Source organism: Polistes fuscatus, unplaced genomic scaffold (assembly GCF_010416935.1).
Source record: "Polistes fuscatus isolate 324 unplaced genomic scaffold, CU_Pfus_HIC Scaffold12, whole genome shotgun sequence".
In the NCBI taxonomy this organism is placed as follows: domain Eukaryota; kingdom Metazoa; phylum Arthropoda; class Insecta; order Hymenoptera; family Vespidae; genus Polistes; species Polistes fuscatus.
Genome location: NW_025113020.1, coordinates 6,413,946 through 6,437,021, shown reverse-complemented (window position 1 = coordinate 6,437,021; position 23,076 = coordinate 6,413,946). Strand labels below are relative to the sequence as shown.

Genomic DNA, 23,076 nt, shown 5'->3' with positions numbered 1-23,076 from the left:
CCTGCTACATTCGAAGTACATTGGCCGACATATTTGAACGAGCAAATTCGACCAATGAGAACGTTTGAAATATCATCGGCCTTCACGTCGGATCTCACGGATATCTGCATTTTTATTTAGGTTATAATTCGAACGTATTATTATATTGGGATATCATCTTAACCATCAGTCACATTTACGTCATTTTAATAATATTATTAACGTATTATTTAAAGTATAAATAAGTAAATATTGTTAGGCCTGGCCGGATTTATTGTGAATCGAAGAGATACAACCAACTTCAGAGGCGTGTCATGTTTGCAAGTAACGCGGCGTTATTGTTCGTTGTATTCTTGAAGGATTAATAGGTCTAAGTTTTATATATAAAAAATGCTTGCGTTAGGCCCAAAAAAGGATGGAGGACCGAATGCCAAATTTTTTGAATCTGCGGAAATCCTCGCACAACTTGACGGTGTTAAACAATGGCTTTTAAAAAATTGTAAAAAGGTATGTATCAGCTCCACTTACTAATACACGGCGTCGATAAATTTTATTAACAAATATCTAATTTTATACGTCTTACAATACTTATTTTGTTGTATTATTATTTCTTTTATTATTTATCATTAAATTTATATATATGTATACATATATTTAAATATTTTATCATTTGTTCTTATGTCTCAAATTTTCAACCCGCAAGCACTGATACATAATGCTCCTTTAATTGTTTCAATGTCCACGTGCACATACTTTAACCCACATTGCATATAGTTTGACACAATAAAATAATACTTGCTGCGATTCAAGTATCATATCTTACGCCTTTTCATACAATGCGTTGTTTAATATTATATTGAAAGACTTGATTGTGTGCGATGATGCATTACGAATGAAATTACTATGTTATAAAGTTCTCAATGATTGATCTCATACAGTTATATTTATTAATATTTCTTACAGTATGTACAAACAGATCCTCCGACAAATAAAAGTTTAGCAACATTAGTCGTACAATTGCTGCAGTTCCAAGAGGATAATTTAGGAAAAAATGTAACCAAACCACCCATGACAAGGGTACCGGTATGTATATATATATATAAATATATATATATAATATTTACCATTATAAAAATTACATATGTATATATATATATATATACAGGATGACCTGTAACTGGTGGTACAAGCAAGCAGGAAGTGATTCTACGTGAATAATTAAGTCAAAAATGTTGAATTAAATTAGTTTATATAAGACTTTGTTTTAGAGAAAAATAAGTTTGAAAATTTGTTGAATACGTGTGCACCTTGGTTACAGAACATCCTGTATGTACACTCTTTGTTAAAAAAATAACATACAAGGAGTGTATATGTAAAAATATATAGATATATGTATGTATGTATTTATACATTGTACAGACAAGGTAATAATTATTTTCTCTAGATGAAATGTTTCTTAGACTTTAAACCTGGAGGTGGTTTGTGTCATATACTTTCTACCGCTTATCGATTTAAGCAAGAACAAGGATGGCGTAGGTTTGACTTTCCAGTTGGAAAGGTATTTTTTTACAATTTATTTAACGTCAGCAATATATTATATCTGATATCGCAATGTAACATTCCTTTTAATTATTTTTAATATAGTCAGGCTCTCGTATGGATCGCATAGTAGAAATGTTAATGGCAGCAGAGCGCGCTTTAACTCAGAATAGATGTTTGACTATACCTAGCGTCTTTGTAAGAGCCGACGTCGATAAACCAACGGCAACAAAAGTAAAAGAAGCAGTAAGACGACATCAAGGCACAGTTGTTGAGAATGAAGCAGATGCTACACATATTATTTTTCCATCAGTAGATCCAATGGAAGAAGAATGCGCTAGACCATGTATGAGACGTGAAAGATCGGTTCTTCTTCATTGGTATTACTTCCCAGATAGTTATGACTCTTGGACTACTCTAGATCTTCCTTGGGAATTTCCTGAAGGAACTCTTAATATTACAAGTACAAGGTACAATTAATAATCCTCTTTTTGTTAATTTATTATTTTATTCGGTTAATTTTAATTATCTAAAATGTTATATTTTATCTTTAGATCAGTGTATAAGGTTTCCGCGACGTGGGCGCTCGATTTAGATTTATACAATGAATGGATGAATGAAGAAGATTATGAGGTAGATGATAGCGGACAAAAGAAAGTTCACAAATATAGACTTTTAGTAGAAGATTTAATGGCCCAACCTGCTCATCCACCATCAGGAAAAAAACCCAAAAGGAAAAGATCCCCAAGTCCACTACCAAAACTTGGAAAACGCAAAAGGTTTGGATTGCATATAACTAATTTTATATACATATGTAACAGGATCCTGAACAAAAAATATGTACTAAGTTGGAAACATAAGATAAAAGAAAAACAAAAAATTCGATAAAAGTTCATGCATTTTGTTCTTATTTTTTCATAAGGAATAAAAGTGCAACCACGTTGTACATATTATTCGATTGGATCCTGTAGATTAATTTTAATTGGGAAGAGATACGATTCTAATATAGCACATTACGTAATATGTTCAGTAGCAGGGCTCCATCAAATTTACAAAGCACTTCATCGACTTCTTCGGCAGCTACTCCAAAGAAATCCCGAGGTACTGGAGATGAGGAAGAAGATCTTACCCAAGGGATGGAGGATCCACCAGCTGAACCTCGCATTGTCGAAGTTGTTGCCGCTCCTGCTAATCCGCCAATAACAGGCCAGAACAGTAATGCGACGACAAGCAGTAGTTTGGCATCAACTGGAAATAAAAAACAGGATAATGAACTGCAACCTCTTAAATCTGGGAATATGGCAGATTTAGATGAGCCGATAGAAGGTTTGTCAAAATAATATTATTTTAAATTTTGTACATGCGTACACTGTAATATCTAATTGTAAAATTGTAAAATTTAAAAAGCAGGCGACAAAGGTAGCTCTCAGGGAACTCAAGACAGAGAGGAAAGAGATACGAGCAAAGAAAGAGGAGAAGGAGGTAAAGGAGACGAGCCAGAAGATAATGTTACAGAACAAACTCATCATATAGTTGTACCAAGTTATTCAGCCTGGTTCGACTACAATTCAATTCATACTATAGAGAAAAGAGCATTATCTGAATTCTTCAATGGGAAAAACAAATCTAAAACACCTGAAATTTATCTTGCATACAGGAATTTTATGATAGATACCTATAGATTAAATCCTACAGAATATATTACATCAACAGCTTGCAGGTATAATTTTGTGTAATATAATTTTAAAAGAATCTTAATCTAAGGAGAAATTACTTTGTATAACAAGTGTTTTCATATTTATACAGGCGTAATTTAGCTGGAGATGTTTGTGCAATTATGCGTGTTCATGCTTTTCTGGAACAATGGGGTTTAATTAATTATCAAGTAGATGCAGAATCTAGACCTACACCTATGGGTCCACCACCAACATCTCATTTTCATGTATTATCGGATACTCCATCAGGTCTTGCACCGGTTAATCCAAATCCACCAAAAACACCGCAACCATCTGCAGCAAAAACATTGCTTGATCTTGAGAAGAAATCTACTGCTATACTTGGAACAGAAGAAAAAGTTTCGGCTAATGCTATGTCAAACTTTGGTTTAAAAGTTGATCAGTATTCTAGGAAACCTGCAGTGTTAAAGAACAAACAAGCAGCTGGAGCAACACGTGACTGGACTGAACAAGAAACACTTTTATTATTGGAAGGCCTAGAACTTCATAAAGATGATTGGAATAAAGTCTGCGAACATGTCGGTTCAAGAACACAAGATGAATGCATATTACATTTCTTACGGTTACCTATAGAAGACCCATATCTTGAGGAAGGTGGTCCAGAAGGCTTAGGACCTCTAGCGTATCAACCAGTACCTTTTTCAAAGGCTGGAAATCCAGTTATGAGTACAGTAGCCTTTTTAGCTTCAGTCGTAGATCCTAGAGTGGCAGCTAGTGCAGCTAAAGCTGCTATGGAAGAATTTGCTGCTATTAAGGATCAAGTACCAGCTGCGTTATTGGATCAGCATTTACGAAATGTTCAAGCTAGTGCTAACTCAGATGGTATTTATATTGTTTCATAAAAAAATAATATATTTTATTATAAGAACTATTATAAAAAAAGATAATTTTTGATTATTAGGAAAATTTGATCCAGCTGCTGGACTTGCACAATCAGGCATTGCTGGTACGGGATCACCTGAACCACCTGATGATACTACAACACCGTCAACTACTGGAACTCAAGCATCATCTGTAACTTCTCCTCATTCGACAGGTCCAGCTTCTATAGAAGCAAAGAAAGAAGATCAAGAAAAATCGAAGGATGCATCGGACGTTGAACAATCACCATTAGAGATAACTCAGAAAGAAGATAATTCTAAAGAAAGCGAAGATGATACTAAATCTTCCGTCGATGCTGAAGCTATTGAGGCAAAAGAAAAAAAGGATAAGGTAAATCACATTAAATATTACATTATATATAACAAGAGTACAAATGATACAAATGATACATATTATATATAACAAAGAGTACAAATTGATACTGGTTAAACGAGTAATCAAATAATTTAATCAAATAAATACTAACAGATTTTCATTATTGTAAATAAAATAGGTTGTGAGGGACGCCCAATTACAATCCGCAGCAGCGGCTGCATTGGCTGCCGCTGCCGTTAAAGCGAAACATTTAGCGGCTGTAGAAGAACGAAAAATAAAATCGTTAGTCGCGTTACTGGTCGAAACTCAGATGAAAAAGCTAGAAATAAAGTTACGTCATTTTGAGGAATTAGAAACAACGATGGAACGCGAACGCGAGGGACTTGAATATCAAAGGCAGCAACTTATTACTGAAAGACAACAATTTCATTTAGAACAACTAAGAGCGGCTGAATTCAGAGCACGACAACAAGCACATCAACGTTTAGCTCAAGAACAACAACAACATACACCTCCGGAGCAAACATAAAACTCTATTGTGAGTTAATTTTTAATTTTAGTGACAAATCATAATGGCATTATTCTCATTATGCTTTTATGATTGTTTCAAATATGATGATGATGATAATGATGATGATGATGAATGATGATGACTCTGTAGGATAGTAAACATAAAAATTATACACTTATATATTTACAACACATTTTATCACCTTCATTACGCTGGAGATAGCAAACAGGTCGTCTTCTTCTTTTCTTTTTTAGTTTATTCTACTTTCATATTTCTTTTATGTTTATTTCTTAATTATTTTGTCAAATTTGTATAGATTTTTATACATGTATTAATAGTCAGCGGTACATATATATATGTATGTATATATATTCAATGTTTATATATATATATATATGTATTGAAAGATAAAAAATATCTAAAAAAAAAATACTTATCTTCTTTCTCTTCTATAATATATAAATTTATTTTGAACAATTTGTAAACAAATTATGAACGGAAGCTTCTACATTATATTTTTTTTATTTGGGAAAGATTTGTTTTTAAAGGAAAAAGAAAGAAAAAAAATAATAAGATATCATCACACAAGCATCTTGTTTCAGTCTAATTATTCCTTTGCGCTTGTAAATTTTGCATGTATAAATACATTAAATACGAAAATAATCCGCATTAGTGTCTACATTAAAAATCAATCATTGTAGTATACACTATAAAGCCATAAAAATAATAGTAAGCATTTTTAATACTTATTATAATACTATTAAAGTATTTCCATATTTTTTTTGTGGAAATTTTATGTTTCTTTTTTTTTGTTTCTTATTTTTTTCTACGATAACTTTTTCAATGATCAGTCTATAAAGCATGATTGTGTATCAATTCCAAAACTAAATCAGTCATCAATCTAGCACATTCAGCTCCTGGTTGTGGTGGTCGTGGTGGTGCTTCTTTACCAGTTTCTGCTCTTTCGTACAAATCTGGAGCTTCGTTGCTTTCACACGTACTAATTGGCAAAATATCCAAAGCTAAACCGACACCAAATCGTCCACATCTTCGCATCTCTTTATTCAATCTAAGAGATAACAAGAAACACAATGAATTTTTATATATATTGCGTATTCAAAGATATTGCATTTTCCAAAATGTTATTTAATCTTCTTTTTCTTTTTACTCACAATTCCCACATAATAGAAGCATTTTTTGGTGGTTGCTCTGGATTAAGTATATGTAGCGATGACATCAAATGAAAATGATAATGTTGAAGCAATTGCGTCATGTACGTCTGCCTAACTTCTCCACTTGTACAGCAGTACAATAAATTTGCAAGATCAAGAGCAAGGGAACCGACTCGACTTAGTTGAAAATCAACTAAGTAAATATCCTGCAAAATTGAAATATTATAAAGTACATTATTATTTTAGGGGGTCAAATTTAATGTTTCCTCTTTCTTTCTTTCTTTCTCTCTATCTCTCATTTTCTTTTCTATTTGGGAATATTCTAAATTAACAACACACGGAACTTAAACGATTTTATACAATTGATCTACTATTTACAATTAAGAGAACCTTTGTGTGTATTCCGATGCAAAGTATTTTACTAGTGTAAATAAATTTATTTATAAAGATAAAAAAAGAAAGAAAACAAACAGACAAACATTAATATAAAGATAATTAACAAAATATAGTATATTTAAAAACTAACAAAATACGAATAATACCGAATCTTATCCATGAAAAATATATTAAATATTTTCAATGATCATTAATATATATATATAATTAATATATATATATATATTAATTAATATCAAGATATATCATCACACACATTATATACTAGAAAGTTCAAAAGAGAATATCGAAGAATATTTGAAATTTGCTTATCGTATTAAGTATGTTGTATATTTTCAATGAGAGAAGTTATTTGCGCCCTGATGACAAAAATATAATTAAGACTTACACGCCCCAAATATTATGCGTTTATCATGCAAATAATATATTTTTTCTCTCTTTTTCCTCTTTCTTTTCTTTTTTCTTCTTACGTTCTTTTACATTCTAGATTCCAAAACCTTATAGCCTGATGAATGATTAAGTGGGATTTTTCGTGTAGAAATTAATGATGATAATTATAGAAAATTTTTTAAACTAAAAACCTTATAAATTTATATAATAAAAATACATTTAAAATAAATGTTATTCTATTCTTCATTTCTTTTTTCTATTGAAATAGATCATTCGAAATGAAAGAATATTAATTACACGATCCTTCTTTATATGCTTTTCTTATTTGTTAGTAAAACAAACTTACTTCGGTATCAGAATTTTGTTGATCTCGAAAAAGGATATTATTGATCCAACAATCACCATGGCAAAATACAGTGAGTGGACCCTGTGCAGCAGCAAGTTCACTCATCGTACGGAAAAAGACATTGTCGTTTAGAAATACTTTTAATTTCCCCATAATTTCTTCTCTCCTGTTTTCCATGCACTCAGGGAGACCTTCGGATACCATTCTTATGGCATTATTAGCTGCAGTTTTGTAATACTGTCGATACCAATCTTCATTCTCAATACGAAATAATACTTCTTGTATACCTTTGCCATCATTCGGGTTTGATAATTTTAAGAATTCTTCCGGTCTTTTAAAGCAATCAAAGATAAACAATAAATTAAATAAAAAAATAAGAAAATCAATATTTGTATACTATCTTATAAGAAATCAAATAAGAAGAAGAATAAATTTACCTTGTTTCTTTTAATGTTAGGCTAAGCGCATGAAAACCAGCCAGAGATTTCAATGCAAGTTTTAAATGTTCAAAATTAAGACCTTTTTGTCTATCTGCCATTTTAAAACCTCGTTCCCTTAAATCTTCCATTGCTATAAGATCGGTTCTTGCAGCATAGATTTTAGCGATACCATTGAAGACCTTTTTACCATTTACCTGTAACTGATTTAAAGCGGGCCAAACATACGTATAGAATGCAACTTCATTACGAAACAGAAGTTCACTTTTGAAAGCTTCCCTGCGTTCCTTGGATTGTGGCAAAACTTTATAGATGATTGCACATTCCCAATTATCCCATTTTCCAGTTTTGAATTGTTTTTTGCCTTTAGCACGAACACGATATAACATTGATGTATAATTATCACCTCTTCCTGATCCTGGTTCTTCTTCTACATTAGTAATCACCACGTCGGATTCATCTTTCATTATCAACTCACGAATAGACTCTAACGTTAGCCGCATAGTCTCTTCCTCTTTTTATATATTTTCTTAAATACTTACAAATATCAAATCCAATAAAAAGATCCTATCTCTCTCTCTTTAACTTGCTTGAATGAGAACAGATATGACTGTCTTAGTCTTTAAAGCAGATCAAAGTGTTATGACGTTATCCTATGTGATGCAGGAAATAGGTATTTGAGTGACAAGGGATTACGCTCTCCCACCATCGTACAATCTAATTCATTAATCGTTCGGAACCAAACTCAAGGGACAAGGACATTACGATGTACATGTCGATCATCTGCATCATGTGATTTACATACCTTAGGGGGATAAAGCTACTAAATTATATTAATAACATTCATGGTAATATATATAGTTTCTTCGTAGAAATAATTTCATTATTTAATATACGTCTCTAATATTTTTTTTCACTCTTACAAATATTACACGATATATTAGATAGATTTTTTTTATTATTAATAAATATAAAATCATAAGACACATATATATGTATATACATGTGCATTTAATAAATTCATCTGCTCGTGTTATCTAGTTATGAGGAAAATGTTCTAATAGTCAATGGTTTTATAGATTGGTATAATACAATAAAAAGGTCACAGAGGCTACTGTTCATTATGCATTTATGGGATTAGTTCTAATCGGATAGATTCAATTCAAGTAAATCATTTCCCACTAAATTGATCAACTTCTTTTTCTCAGTTGCAGTTAGTGAAATAACATCATTTACTTTTTTAGCCATCAAGCCGGCTTCTTTTAAGCCAGATTTCATTGACCATTCAATTAAAAGCTAGAAATCATCAAATTACATTAAAATAGTTCAAACATTTTATATATATGTATATATATAAAAATAATATATGTATATATCTTACGAGGGCAATTGATCCGTAACTTTGGGAAATACAAATTTCTAACAATTCATTGATTTGTGTCGCATCTAATTTACCCATTATCACTTCCTCATTGGATATCATGAAAGATATTATTTCGTACGCTTGATTTTCCCAATCAGCACGCAAGAGCAACAATAATATATCTTTCAAAATATCAATATCCCATATAAATTTTCTAATATTTGATTTTACCTGAAAAAAGTAATTAATATTTATTTCATAATAATGCTGATTAAAAAGATAAAATATCATAAATAAATATAATGAATTATTAACCTTTCGATTTAATTGCCAGAAATCCCAAGCGAATGATGCGAATGTTTCATGAAGTGGCGAGTCTTGTTCCATATTACATTGACAAGTTAATTTTAGAGCTATTTTTACTATCTTGTTGTTAGATACCATATTATACATATACATTTGCGACCAGAGTTTTGGTAAATTTTCTATAATTATTTCATTGGATTGAAGTTTTAAAGTTTCCAAAATATTTTCCACAATAGAATTTTCTGGTATATAAATATGTTTGCTTAATTGATAATAAAATTCGAAAAACTTTTCTATTGGTAACATTGCCAATTTTAAGGAGACGTAGTGTCGGTAATAAATGTTCTCCTAAAAACAAAAAAATAAAGGAACAATGAGCGAAATAAGTATTATACATAACAGAGTTATACTTTCAAACAATACGCATATTTTAAAACTTACAGAATATGCATTGGAAATAAATTTGAAATTGTTATCTTTTAGAAGAAGATTGTGGAGTTTTTCTCCTAATTTCAAATTACTATCCGTTTTAGCTATTTCCATAGCCATAGGAAAGAAGTTGGTATCAGCTGGATCACGTAATTCAATGGTATTTTTTTCTAATAAATTTATCATATCCTCTAAAATAGAGATTAAAGAATTGCCTAAACAAAAGGAATAATTAATATTAAATTAAATTATTAATAATTTAAAAAAAAGAGACATTTTGTAATTTCGTATAAATATAATATATATATAGTCTTACCATTTTTACTTTCCAAATGAAGTATATAGCAATACGAGGCCAATGATGGTTTTATTCCTATAGAGTTAAATTCTTTAAATAAAGTATATATAAACTCTTCTGCCAAGTCATAAGATCTCAATGAGTATACTATTTCCAAAGATGAATTCAATGTGCCTAAATTAGGATGTATACCATTCGTACTCATATCTTTCAGTATTTTGTATGTTGTGTTAATAGGATCTGTCGAATGTCCTACCACGAATGGTATTATTTTTATTATCGCGTTATACGTGTTAACGTTTAATGGTATCTTCTTTTCACAACATTGTAAATATAGTGGCCAAGCTTCTTGTATCTGTAAAATATATTTAATATTATTACATATATTAATAGTTTTTGAAATTTAGAAGAAACATATAACATATATTATAAAAATATTATCATACATTTAAATACTTAGCTTTGCCGCATATTAAAGCATTATATGCGGCAGCTGCAGTTTCTGCATCTTGTGACGTCAAGAAATTAAATAGTTTTTCAATATCTGCTGTGTGACTAAAATAAATAATAATTAAAGCGATATTACAGAAATAAAAAAGTAATGATGTGTTAAGTAAGATTAAGATGCAGTTACTCTATCAGATTTAATTAATCCGATAAAAAAAAATATTAAATTTAGTCTATTAGAATACGTACTTCCAAGTATTCCTTTTCTTTCGATCATCTTCAAACTTATACCATTTTTCCTCTTGAAAGGTAAATTCCGGAAGATCCTTACTATTAGTAAAACATAACAATTCTAAAAGATTTTGTTTAGCTTTGTTCGACACATTTTCTTCCAATAAGTTATATATATGTAAAGCTTCGATTGTTTTTCCATTTGATATCGTCCTTAACAATATTTCTTCTGAGACTTGATCTTTTTTTGTATACACGACTGGTGGCATGAATTCCTGTTGAATTATTCTTTATATATAATATATAATATCAATGTTATTTTAATAACATTTACCTCTATAACAGGATCAGCAATATCAGTTCTAAATAAATCGCCATGTTCTTTATGAATCCACATCGCTGTCTTTCTACCCGATTCCAAAGATAATGCATAATGTCGTTGCAATTGTTTGGAAGTAGGTACTAAATATGGATCATTAAAATATTTATAATGCGGAGTAGAAGAATCCCTTGAGATGGTTCTTTCCAAAGCCTAAAGCGTATTAATTATTTAACATATTATCATAATTATTAAAAAATAGAAAAATACTATCATTTTTTACAAACCCTAAGGATATCTGTTGGTCCACGTTCTATTCTATCTGGTATTTTAATATCAACATTAGAAGATGTGTTAGAAGACACTATAGAAGACGACGACTGCAATCGTCTTAAAATTTTGTTAACCATCCTACATCAGGTACAATTATATTATCAATAATGTCAAATAAAATAAAACATTTGTTATTAATAAAATATTAAACATGTTAATATAAAAAATAAAAGTAATTGCAAAGTATTGTTTGAAAAGAAGAATAAATATGTATTAAATCATGAATTCTATATCAAGTTAAATTGATTACGTATAAATAATAATATAATATAAATATATTTTATTATTATTTTTAAAATACTTAATTACATACCGGCATGACGTATTTGTTAAAAAATTCATTATGTTATTCCTATTCCGACCATTCAAATAGGTTACCTTAAAGTTAGGTTAGTACTCAAACACGTTTTTGATATCAAGTCTCGGCATATAACAACACTATGCCATTTATGCATCTCAGTTATTTGGTTGCCTATATACAGGCTTAATATTATTAGATCATCAAACCATCATTTAATTATTATAATACTAATATTTATTTCATTTTAATTATAATTATCATTAGAATATTATAAATCAATCTAGTAAATATATGATGCATATAGTTGTTCAAACTTTTTACATCTATTTATTAAAATGGTGTACACGATTATAGATCATCGTATGTAAATTAAAAAAATATCAAGAATACGTAATGTAATTATTAATTTTTGTATATAATATTAATTAGAAATAAGCTAATAAAAAATTGTTTTCATATAAGTAATATAATTTTAAAAAAGTATAAAAAATAAAAAGGTATTATACATGCTGCCCTCTACTTGTGATTTAAATAAGCGCGCCTTACGGTATGGTATCTACGTGCATCAAATCAAATACGTTACGGTTCATTAAATAAAATCAGTTAAGATAAAATCGTGATATCTGAGAAGAAATTAATTTGAAAATAAGATTTAATGTTACTGCTTCAACGAATTATTCCAAGCTTAAATATTATTAGTATCTTTACATTAAAACAGGTATAACTACAATTTATTATAATAAGTTTACTAATAATATTAATTTATATACATATATTTATATACATATATATTTATTTTTCAATTATAACGTATTTTAAATACTTTTTCATATTGCAGGGTGCGCTGCAGGCTACGACCATTAGAGTGAACGTAGTCGAATATTGTGTTTGAATTAGAAAAAAGTTATTAAAAAGATTATAATTTTTGTGTTTGTTTTTTGTGTTTTAATTAGAAAAATTAGTTATTTCAAAACAATTCTAAGCTTTGAAACTATGCCATTCAAAGAAAGTGTTATTCGTTCCGATTAGAAATACAAATATGAAAATAATATTTAGGTCAGAAAGATGGAAAAATGATAATCAAATTTTGAAAGTTATCGTCGTCTCAGCTACCGTTGAAAAATAATACGTCTTCTTGCTTTTTCAGGTTCTCGTATCATCCTTATAATCCCAGGATCTTTATTCGCCACCCTTGAAAACGGCACCACGACAGCTGTTAGGAACATAGCAAGGTAGAGAAAGAGATTCGTTTTCTCCAAAAAATTGTTCTTTTTTTTATAATTTTTAATTTTACATATGAATGGTGTATTTCTTATGCAGGATGAACCCTTTGCCCTATTGGGAAAAGAATTGAATAAAATTTATAAGGAAGCTAAAACAGCATCGCACACACCACCCCAAATACTATGATGGTGCATAAAGGGGGAAAAAGAAGTACGCAGTATGATGAAGAACTGCAACGAGAAAGAGAAAGATAGAAAGAAAGAAGGAAAGAAAGAGAGAGAGAAAGAGATAGAAGAGCATGGGTTCAGAACCGTGCCGTGAGAACGTAAGTATGTGTAAGTTTGAGTAAAGATCTTTACATGTATATGTATCTGTATATATATGTGAGTGGGTAAGCGGATGTACGTAGAGACGACGACGCGTTACTCACGTAAGAAGCCAGGTGTTTTATTTCAAACCGTGGGACTCTTTAAAGGGGATGCTTGCGGAACGCGTTACACGCGTCTTCCACCGTAGGATATGAATGAAAAACAGGATTCGCGATTCTATGGGGAACCCTCTCCCTCCCCACTACTTTTATTGTGTTTCCTCATTCGATCGAACGTAACGTAAACCCCCGTTTCTTCTTACCAGGAGGAGAGTGTTCCTTTTGATCAGGTTTTTCTTCTTCTTCTTTGTACTTTTTTTTCTCTCTCCTTTTCTCTCTCTTTCTGCATATGAGACGAATTAAAATGGCCGGATCTAGGCGTAGGTACGCATACAACGCATATCAAGAAAAAAGAAAGAAGGAATGAGAAGAGTATGCATGGAAAGAAGGACCCCAAAACGAAAGAGAGAAAGAGAGGAAAAGAAAGAAAGAAAAAGAGAAAGAAGATGGACTGGCACGATCAAGAGGGATCGGTCAGTGAGTGGTAGACAAAGGAAGAAGATGTATGTATAGATATATCAAATGTACACGTGTATACCTGCATTATGCATATATACATACATATATATATATACTTATTATATATCAAAAGTGAGAAAGAGATGTATATTTATATATATATATATATGAATATGGATATGTATATATACGTATACACTATATCAAAAGCATTTCTTTTTCACGCCTAAGGCATGCACGGTCGAGCAGGAAACCCGAATCTTAGGAGCCTACGAGAACAGCGATCATGTGAATTCGAGGTTCTCGCGGCGAGAAGAATCCTTTTCTTTCATCTTTTTTGCCTGTTCTCTTCTTTACCTTCTTCCTTCTTCCTTTCTCGCATCATTCTTTTTCTTTACCTTTACCTTTACCTTACCTTACCTTCCTTCATTCCTTCCTTCCTTCTTTCTTTCTTTCTTTCTTTCTTTCTTTCTTTCTTTCTTCTTTAGCGTACCTTACCTCTACCTCTGTCCTCCTCTTTTTTCACTACTGCAACCGTTTCGTGGAACGGTTACGTGTTATGTGTGAGGAGGAACACAAAGGGATGTGCGCAGCTTTATTTCCAATTCGTGTGATCGTTAATAACGATCGGCCAACTAAAGGATCCTTGTTATTTGTCGAGTTTTACCCTTCCAACTACGCGATACACCCCTTCGTGGTAATCCTTTTACTTATACCACTACAACTACTACTTTATACTCGCTTTTTGTTACTGTATTTAACTCTAAATGTTTTTTTGTATTTTAATTCTTACAGTAGATATTAAATCAATATTTTTACATATTGGCCAATTTATAGAAGATACGTTTTCTTCTAAACATCGAGGGGTTACGTTGGATATTTCCTTACGTATACATGTTCGCTAGCTATTAAGGTCAAGGTCACTCGAGGATGAACGTGCATGCATTCCTTTTCAGGAATCCTATATACAACACACACACTAGGTGACACACTAATACCAATAGAATATCATACCCTTGTTATCCTTTATACGTATTGTTTTCTTATTTTTATTGTAGATGGAATTAAACTCGGAAGGAAGATAACGGTCATTTGAAAAGGAAGTTCAAATGGAATACATCATTTATCCTTAATAATGTATGTATAATCATACTTTTATTATTATCTTAATACAAAAGATATATCCAATAATGAAAAAACATTTGCTGTTAAGATTGTTTGTTTGTTCTTAGGGATGATATACACAGAAGATCGACGAAATAAATTTTTTATTAGACAACAATTAATAATAAACAATGTCATGAACATATAAGAAATTAACAGGAAATTAAACGAAATTTAAATTGAAATCCAAACGGTTAGATGATATCGAGTAAATTTAGCAGGCCGGGACGAGTGCAATTTGAATTAAACCAAACAAATAATGCCCCCATCCTAGCCTGCCAAAGATTACTCTTTTAACATATTTTTGTATTAGTTTGTTCTTCATTTGTTGATCTTTCAGATGTAACAGAATGCATTCCGATAGGCCGGGACCAGTGCAATATTATCTAACTAAAAAGCTAAATATTGACACAAATCTCAGCCTATCTTCGGTGCAAATTTCACTTACACATACCCATATATATGTAGATACATGTATGGCATGTCCTTCCATGTAGTGTCTTATTTCCTTCATCGAAACTGGACCCAAAATAACGTAATACTTAAGTTGTAACAGCCCAAGCTTCGAGAGCAGATATTTAGTTATGATTTGCAATCCATGGTCAAGGAATGGTACACGGTTGGCCACGTTCAAGAGTGGGGTTACAAATCGACTCAAATTTCGGACAGTATAAAACCGCGTCTGCTTTCATCCTGAGCTGAACAAAGGAACTATATATATATATATGTATACCTTTACCTACACTATATTACCTTTCTTAAACTCTCTAAAAAAAGGGTCCAGAATATTTTTCATTTGGATATTCTTTTGTCGCACTATTTTTAAAACTCACAAATGAAAATAATTATCAATAAATTTCGTAGCACATTGCAAATACAATTTTCATTTGTTAAAAAAATTCAATTGATGTTCTATAACAATATAAATGATAATTTGTAAAAGAAAATGATAACTTACGAATGAAATCAATTTCAGGAACAACTTCGCGTGACTCTGGAATGAAAGGGAGTTACACACTAGGAATTCTTGGAATTTGGATGGTATAACTAAAGGAGGGGATCTATGAAACAATTTGCCTGGCCTCTTGTAAGCTCTGTTAGAATCTTCGACAACCACAACCACGATGATGACGACAACGACGACGAGGACGATGGAATACACCACCACCCAAGAGAGCCCTAATTTCGTAGGTTCGCGCGTTCTTGCCTAACAGAAAATGCATCCAGCGTCTCACCAAACTATATATCTCTGTATATACATATATGTACACATATGCGTGTGTATGTGTGCACGCGCACGAGACCCTACGATTTGGCCTTGGCGGTTTAGTTTCCAAATCGAAGAGCCCTTTCAGTTACATGTTTCTAGATATATCTCAAGTTAAACTATAAAATTAAGGAAACAATTTATATTTATAAAATTGATTCTAGTTAATTCCCCGAAATATTTTCAAATTCAAATTAATTTAATTTTATCCTTAATATTTGTCTTGTTTTCTTTTTCTTTGAAACGTTACTTGAGATGAGAAATATCTTTATATATTGTAACGACTTTACATTGAAACGTTTCTATTACTATGACTTATCCTGTTTCTGTTTTAAGTAAGCGTGAAGAGAAGCCCGGTTCCGAATGACATTCGAACAACGCGCGTGTTTGGACGACTATGACGAACTACTATGACGAAGACTACTACGCGACTACTGATGGAAGAATGAGAGTGAGAGTAAGAGAGAGAACGAGAGAGAGAGAAAGTGGGGTGTGTATGAGAAGTAGGGATAGGAAGAACCCGAAGAAGCCACGCGCGCACATCATCCTCCCAACATAACGAGTAATTCAAAAAGAGAAAGAGAAAGAGGGAGAGAGATTATTCTTTCTTTTGTAACGTTCAACGTAGAAAAACCATGCGATAACAATGAAATATATTCAATTCCATCCCAATATACCTTTTTCTTTTACAATTATTTATAAGAACGTTATTATATGTGTTATATAATGTAAACATTATTTATACTTATATATTTGTTGGATTGTCCTTAAGAAAATGTTCGTAACGATTTTAAGGAAACATTTAAAAGCAAATATATTATGATTATTTTCTTTTATAAAATTTTCCGTTATCCTGATGACAAATTATATCTTTGATGTTTATTAGTTTAGGCTATTTTTTATTTAATATTAGTACTTTATTTATTTCATTGCAAACAATATGCATCCAAATCGACAATTTTATTGTTTAGAATATGTTCATCATAAAGAATTCATTTCTACCTTTTTGAATATTTGTAATAACCAAAGGAATTTTAAAACGATGTACGACTTCAACTAAATAATTACCGGCTTTTAAATTGTAAGGACAACCCAATAAATATATATTTATGTATGTATGTATGTATGTATGTATATATGTTTATATATATATATATATAAATATATATATATATATAGATTTACACAAACCAAATCTCGACGAAAATGATCAAATATTTCTTCGAAACTCGAATCCTCTTGGGAGGAAAAAATTCCCTCGTGGGCCAACACGTTTACCTCTTCGAAGTTTCTTTTTCTTCTTTTCTTTTTCTCTCTTCCTCTCTCATTTATGTGTACATGTTAAGAAGATGCGAGGAATCTGTTCAACCGTGTTTTCCTTTCTCGACTTTTTCTTTCCTTTTTTCTTCACAATAATAACGCACAAACACTATTTAATTTAGCCGGTATTCCTTTCAGAACAACGACGATGCCTTCAGAAGATGCCTCGAAGAAAATTTAAGAGAAGATGAAGCACGTATTCTACAATATTCTGGTAACTTGGAGAAATCCCGACTGAAGATGAAGAAGATCTTGGAAGCTGATGGTGATCTTGCTGATGATGAAAAAGAAGCAAAGATGAAGAAGACGATGCTTCACGTAGGAAGTTTTCGAGCAAACTGCTGCTCGTGGCCAGGTGTTCCTCCTCTTTATTCCTTTTGGCTGCCGTGAGTACATGAAAGCCCCTGGCTATATAGGTACCCGTAGGCTTCTCATCGGTGGTGGGGAGCTTATTCTTATTTAACAGAGCGACGACGACGAAGCAGGAGCAGCAGCAACAGCACACCAACAGCAGCAGCAACACCACCAACAGCAACAGCAGGATCAGCACTCATACATAAAGAAACAGACGTATACATACATGGAGCCTTCAAATCCTTCCCCTTTCCACCATTTCGTCCCTTTTCTCGCTTTCTTTCTCTCTCTCACTCTCCTTGTTTCTTTCTGTTAGGTTTCTTCATCTATCCGTCCAGTGTCCCCCCTCTCTCCCTCTTTTTTTTTCTTTTTTTTTCTTTTTCTTTTTTCCTCTGGATCCCCTCTTACTTCATCACTTGTTTTCCTTTTGCTTTACTTACCACCCCTCTCTTTTTCCTCTCCTTGGCCGATACTTCTTTGTCGTATTCCGATCTACTCTGTCGAGGAGCCCGCCAAAAATTGTATCAGCTGTCCTGGATTTTCTGTTACGCACCTTTCAAGACCCAAACTATACACCATTTTTGTTTGTTCCTTCCTTCCTTCAATCTTCTACGTACATCCCTTTTTATCCTATATAACTGACGATGAAGACGTTGAGATGATGATCCACAAAAATATGAATCATCCTTGCAATCTGATTTATTATGACTGTTAACCGTCCAATTCCTGTGCTACTAAAAATTCATCTTTCTTGTCTAACTAATTTTCTTTTATATTTTTATAAGAATGGCTAATAATACATTTTTGTTCTTTCTATTTTAATAATGACAATAATTATGATTATATATATATTTATTAGCTACATATGTTTAGACAAATTCAAAATACTTTCATTATACTTATATATTTAAATATAAATACTCACTTAATTGTTTTCTTTTTTATAATTACTTTTATATTTACATTTTTATTCGTTTATTTTCAAAATTATCGACAAATATTAATATTATTAATATTCAATAATATACAATTGAAATATAATGAAATATATAATATATATATATATACAATAAACTATGTTCTCATTTGTAGATAACAAACTTGGTTGCTTTCAAGGACTATTCATCCGGTCGTTTCTTTCCTTCACCTGGGACAGCTGGAACTCAGGACAACCACGTGCTCTCGACTTCAACGAGCAATCCCAGCATAGCAGGTTGCAACAGTTTATCGTAGCATTATCGAATCGTTGATTAAGAGGAATCAACATAAATTCATTCAAGAAAATTATACACACCTATAACTTAATACGTTCTACTACAAATGATATTTACTCGCTACCATCGATTATAATTAATCGAAGAATTTCTAAAGACTGCACAGTTTCATAACAAAGTTTAAACGTTTACTCGAGCAAACTAATTTTCAATTTGATTTTGCAAATGGTCAAAATTTTATAAAACTCATTAAATAATTCATTTTAATCGAATTTTATTGTAATCGATGATCGTTCATCTCAACGTTCCTTCTTAATCTAATCGTTACAGTTTATTGTGCAATCGATGATAACATGTTCACACGGAACTGTACATATGTATTTAAATGAATCAGTGATTATGCAAGTGGTCTTTCGTTTAAAGATATATACATATATATATATATATTTTGACATTTTGAAGGGGTTTAAATTATTTTACAAATAATATTTTATTTTATAACAACATACAGAACAAGTAAATATAATTTAATATCATAGAAAAATAAAAATAACACAGTGTATCAAATTAGACTATTGAGGATTATGCGAGATGAATGTACGTCAACTATCGATTGTTTAGTTGTTTCCTTCTGGAAAAAGAAAATTTTTGAAAATCCAATAACAACGTGAATCCCTGGGTTGATTCGTTACATCTCCGAGCTCTCAGATTGTACACAATGCATACATACATATAAATTTGTACATATGTATGTATGTATATGTATCTAACAGTAAGGAACAAAGAGAAATCCGATAGGAGAAAAAGAGCAAGGGCAGCGCCGAGTAGAGTTTATCGGGTAGCAGAATGTGTATTACTACTGCGTTTTCCTTTGTCACACGCGGAAGCGTGCCTGCGCGCGCGCGCGCGCGAACGCTCATGCTCGTTCGTATCAGAGTCCGATTAGGGGGAGAAAGAAAATGAAGAAAAGGGATGATTGAGAACCACTTGTAGGAGGACAGCTGCACTCTGAGCGCATCTGCTGTTGGTTGCGCGGGCACGCGCTTATATATATATGTACATAAGTATATGTATATATATATATATACTTTTGTACATATATGTCGACACTGAAAAAGAAAGAGAGAGAGAGAGAGAGAGAACCAACAACATATACTCAAATTCATCCACACATATAGAAAAAGGATATGTGCGCAGAAGCATACTCTTCTCATCGTTCCTTATTTCCACTGTTGTTCCTTTCCTGTCTCTACTTTTCATTATCCATCTCACTCATTCCATTTGATCCCCGTTTGATCTCTCCTTTTCCACCATTTGCTTCTCTCCCTTTACTTACCTCTCAACCCCCTGCATCCCTCTTTCCCTTTTTCTCTATCGCTGCACAACACCGGCCGTTTACCGAAACCCAACAGTTGTCCCTGAATTTATTTTCCAGATTGTACGCGCGTGTCCTATTCGTTTCGTTTAATTTTATTTCATTTCATTCCGTTCCATTCTTGCAAGAAGTTGACCTTCTTTTTATTATTCCTCTCTCTCTCTTGTAATATTTCTCACCCTTAACGGAGGAACTTCAAATTTTAGTATAACGACCATCGAGTGTCAAGGTGAACAGTAGATGTCCACTCACACTTTTAAATGTTTATATACTATGCATTGGGTTTTATGAAATGTTCGTGTCGATTTTCAAAAAATATTTAGAAACAACGCTTTTATATTTGAATAACTCAACTAAACTTAACAATATGTTTTGGAAGAATTTGAGTAACAATTATAGATGTATATATATATATGTATATATAATTTGTAAAATAATCAAGTTGTCACGAACTTTCCTTGCAATCTTGACAGAGAATCTTGATAGAAGAAACGTATTTGATTCTACGAACACGCACTCGCATTTATTAACATATTTGTATTAGATTTCATGAGAAGTTAGTATCAACTTTCAAAAAAATATTCAAAGATAACACTTATACTTATATTTTCAATTGGCTATATAATTTGGAAAACAATTCAATACACATGCGCATCTATTTATATTGATAGAATAAGCGTATTTAATTGTGGTACATGTAAAGGCTATTGATTTTTATATTATAAACGAATATTTAAGTCTTCGTTGAATTTCGAATATATTTTGCAAGTATACCAGCTAACTTTTCTACGAACAGCGTTAAATCTTGTTGTGTATGTGCGTATATATGTATTTATGTAGAAGCGAGCAGGTCATTGTCGATGGTGCGTCGTAGCAAAGCGTTGCAGCTTGCCCCGAACAGGCCGGTTTATGTATGTATGTATGTATGTATATATGTACCATGTAGACCGACACCCCAAGGAGAACATTTTTCTTTGTTCGCCATCGTCAGTCTGTAGGGATTTTCACGAACCATGAACAGAAAAAGGAAGAAAGAGACAGAAAGAGACCAAATGCTTTTATCGGGAGAGCAAAAGACTATACGAATTTTCAAGAAAATGCTTAGGTTTAACCTACCCCTTGGTTTTCTCCATCTGTCTGGTTTTCTGTTCTATTCTTTTCTTCTGTAACCGCGCCTCTTCTTCCTTTTCCAAACCGTGGCTATTACCTCTCAAATGCATTTTTTCTCTTTTCCGTTCTCGTTTTTCTTCTTCTATCTTCTCTACTACCTTTTCTTCTTTTCTTCTTTTTCCTTTTTTCTTTTATCCTATTTTAAATCTTTTTTTCTTCTTTTCCTTTCTTTATTTCTGTCTCTCTCAAACTCATTCTTTGATCATATACCTACTTCGTCACTAAGTTTCAAACGGTTCTTGGTCCCTTATTCCTATACCTGCTTTTCTCGTTGTGTTTAAGGGCTCGTCAACAAACCCCCTTTATCGAGCTCGCAGCCCCAGATTTTGTGGATTCGTTCTTCGCATTTATCTATGCAATATACAAGGTATCCAAGTTTTTTTTCCAGACCAACGTTGTCAGCGTATTCTGTATATGAAAATTAGAAAATAATGTTATAAAAATGTAGAATATATAAAGATTTATACAAAAATTGTGATATTAGTAACAAATGTTTAAATTAATTTGACGAAGATTGTTCTTATATTTCTTCTAATTGATTAGATATATTTTTTCTTATATCTACTGATCAAAATGCCGAAAATATTTTTAAATCAAAAATATGTGGACATTAATTACGTGTATGATTTACCCGACAGAAATACTCGAACTGCTTAGTTTCGTGAACAGAATACACTGACACCGATTGGTCGGGAAAATCTCAGACACCCTTTATATATGCATATATATTTTTTTCTTTATCCTTGAAAACTGCTTTTCATAGGAAAAAGAAACCTTTTCCTTTCTAGACAAATTTTCTGGTTCATTGTTAAAAAAAGAATTTTCCTACCTTTTTCAAAGATGTATTTTTAAGAAAAAACATACTTTCTTTATCTTAATTATTTTTCATGAAATTTATAATTATTTGTATACATTTGTTAATGTTTAAAATTATTTCTTATCACTTGTTAATACTTCTATATTATTGAATTATCTAAAAAGTTCGTGTCGATGATATTTTAAGTATATGATATATATAGGTATCGTATGAATGAACAATGTGTAATTATATTTCTTTTGATTAGATTTTAAACAAATCGAATGATTCCATTAATGGAATATTAATTGTTATTAATAAGGTTTTAATCAAATCAGATATTCATATAATTAGCGTTTGAATTAACATATACAATTGCGTTTATTACATGCAGGGAAACAATACTTATCTCGTATTATTTAATTTTTAAATATTTCAAGGAATATCTTTAAATATATTGGAATTCTTATGAGAGTATTATTTTGTATCCGCCAATACAACACCGTATGCGTTTTACACGCCTTCGAGGCCCAGATGGCAAGCGCCGCCGATCTTCTGTTTAAAATTTGAACCACG

General features: G+C 31.6%; 3 protein-coding genes across 9 annotated transcripts; 1 reads left to right on the top strand and 2 right to left on the bottom strand.

Annotated features, from left to right (window-relative positions):
• The first annotated feature begins 16 nt into the window (after positions 1-16).
• On the top strand, positions 17-21,554 carry LOC122513299 (SWI/SNF complex subunit SMARCC2). 7 transcript variants are annotated; one of them, XR_006302714.1, is made up of 17 exons: positions 19-486; positions 943-1,062; positions 1,424-1,537; positions 1,624-1,988; positions 2,073-2,297; positions 2,549-2,844; positions 2,926-3,238; positions 3,325-4,076; positions 4,156-4,466; positions 4,630-4,989; positions 12,878-12,962; positions 13,051-13,279; positions 14,678-14,823; positions 14,899-14,977; positions 15,981-16,195; positions 17,730-17,977; positions 19,038-21,554. XR_006302714.1 is itself a non-coding variant. In XM_043629591.1 (12 exons), exons 2-12 carry the CDS (start codon positions 294-296, stop codon positions 4,978-4,980), a joined length of 2,961 nt encoding a protein of 986 aa, XP_043485526.1. In that variant the 5' UTR covers positions 19-120; positions 239-293; the 3' UTR covers positions 4,981-5,153. The 7 variants fall into 7 exon arrangements, 6 of the variants coding, with proteins under 6 accessions (XP_043485524.1, XP_043485526.1, XP_043485523.1 ...); XM_043629591.1 differs by lacking the exons at positions 12,878-12,962; positions 13,051-13,279; positions 14,678-14,823; ... (2 more) ...; positions 17,730-17,977; positions 19,038-21,554 and having other exon boundaries at positions 19-120; positions 239-303; positions 383-486; positions 4,630-5,153; XM_043629588.1 differs by lacking the exons at positions 12,878-12,962; positions 13,051-13,279; positions 14,678-14,823; ... (2 more) ...; positions 17,730-17,977; positions 19,038-21,554 and adding an exon at positions 8,370-8,457.
• LOC122513324 lies at positions 5,554-8,354 on the bottom strand. Its single transcript, XM_043629642.1, has 4 exons — positions 7,704-8,354; positions 7,267-7,597; positions 6,135-6,340; positions 5,554-6,031 (listed from the first exon to the last, which is right to left on the bottom strand). The coding sequence occupies exons 1-4, from the start codon at positions 8,204-8,206 to the stop codon at positions 5,815-5,817; spliced, it is 1,257 nt and encodes a 418-aa protein (XP_043485577.1). The 5' UTR covers positions 8,207-8,354; the 3' UTR covers positions 5,554-5,814.
• On the bottom strand, positions 8,229-11,996 carry LOC122513218 (protein PTCD3 homolog, mitochondrial). Its single transcript, XM_043629482.1, has 10 exons — positions 11,743-11,996; positions 11,384-11,507; positions 11,112-11,309; positions 10,796-11,052; positions 10,546-10,654; positions 10,118-10,454; positions 9,814-10,016; positions 9,382-9,720; positions 9,085-9,297; positions 8,229-8,999 (listed from the first exon to the last, which is right to left on the bottom strand). Exons 1-10 carry the CDS (start codon positions 11,769-11,771, stop codon positions 8,847-8,849), a joined length of 1,962 nt encoding a protein of 653 aa, XP_043485417.1. The 5' UTR covers positions 11,772-11,996; the 3' UTR covers positions 8,229-8,846.
• Positions 21,555-23,076: the final 1,522 nt, after the last annotated feature.

Bases quoted from the DNA above. Each gene is read 5' to 3' on its own strand.
- LOC122513218 (XM_043629482.1), bottom strand. From the start codon at position 11,771: ATGAATTTTTTAACAAATACGTCATGCCG. The intron at 11,053-11,111 runs GTAAATGTTATT...ATAATTCAACAG, and splicing joins TTGCTGATCCTGTTATAGAG to GAATTCATGCCACCAGTCGT. The intron at 9,721-9,813 runs GTAAGTTTTAAA...TTTTGTTTTTAG, and splicing joins TTATTTCCAATGCATATTCT to GAGAACATTTATTACCGACA.
- LOC122513299 (XM_043629588.1), top strand. From the start codon at position 370: ATGCTTGCGTTAGGCCCAAAAAAGGATGGAGGACCGAATGCCAAATTT. The intron at 1,538-1,623 runs GTATTTTTTTAC...TTTTTAATATAG, and splicing joins TTGACTTTCCAGTTGGAAAG to TCAGGCTCTCGTATGGATCG. The intron at 2,845-2,925 runs GTTTGTCAAAAT...AAATTTAAAAAG, and splicing joins TTTAGATGAGCCGATAGAAG to CAGGCGACAAAGGTAGCTCT.
- LOC122513324 (XM_043629642.1), bottom strand. From the start codon at position 8,206: ATGCGGCTAACGTTAGAGTCTATTCGTGAGTTGATAATGAAAGATGAA. The intron at 6,341-7,266 runs GTAAGTTTGTTT...TCAATTTTGCAG, and splicing joins AACAAAATTCTGATACCGAA to GATATTTACTTAGTTGATTT. The intron at 6,032-6,134 runs GTGAGTAAAAAG...GTTATCTCTTAG, and splicing joins GCTTCTATTATGTGGGAATT to ATTGAATAAAGAGATGCGAA.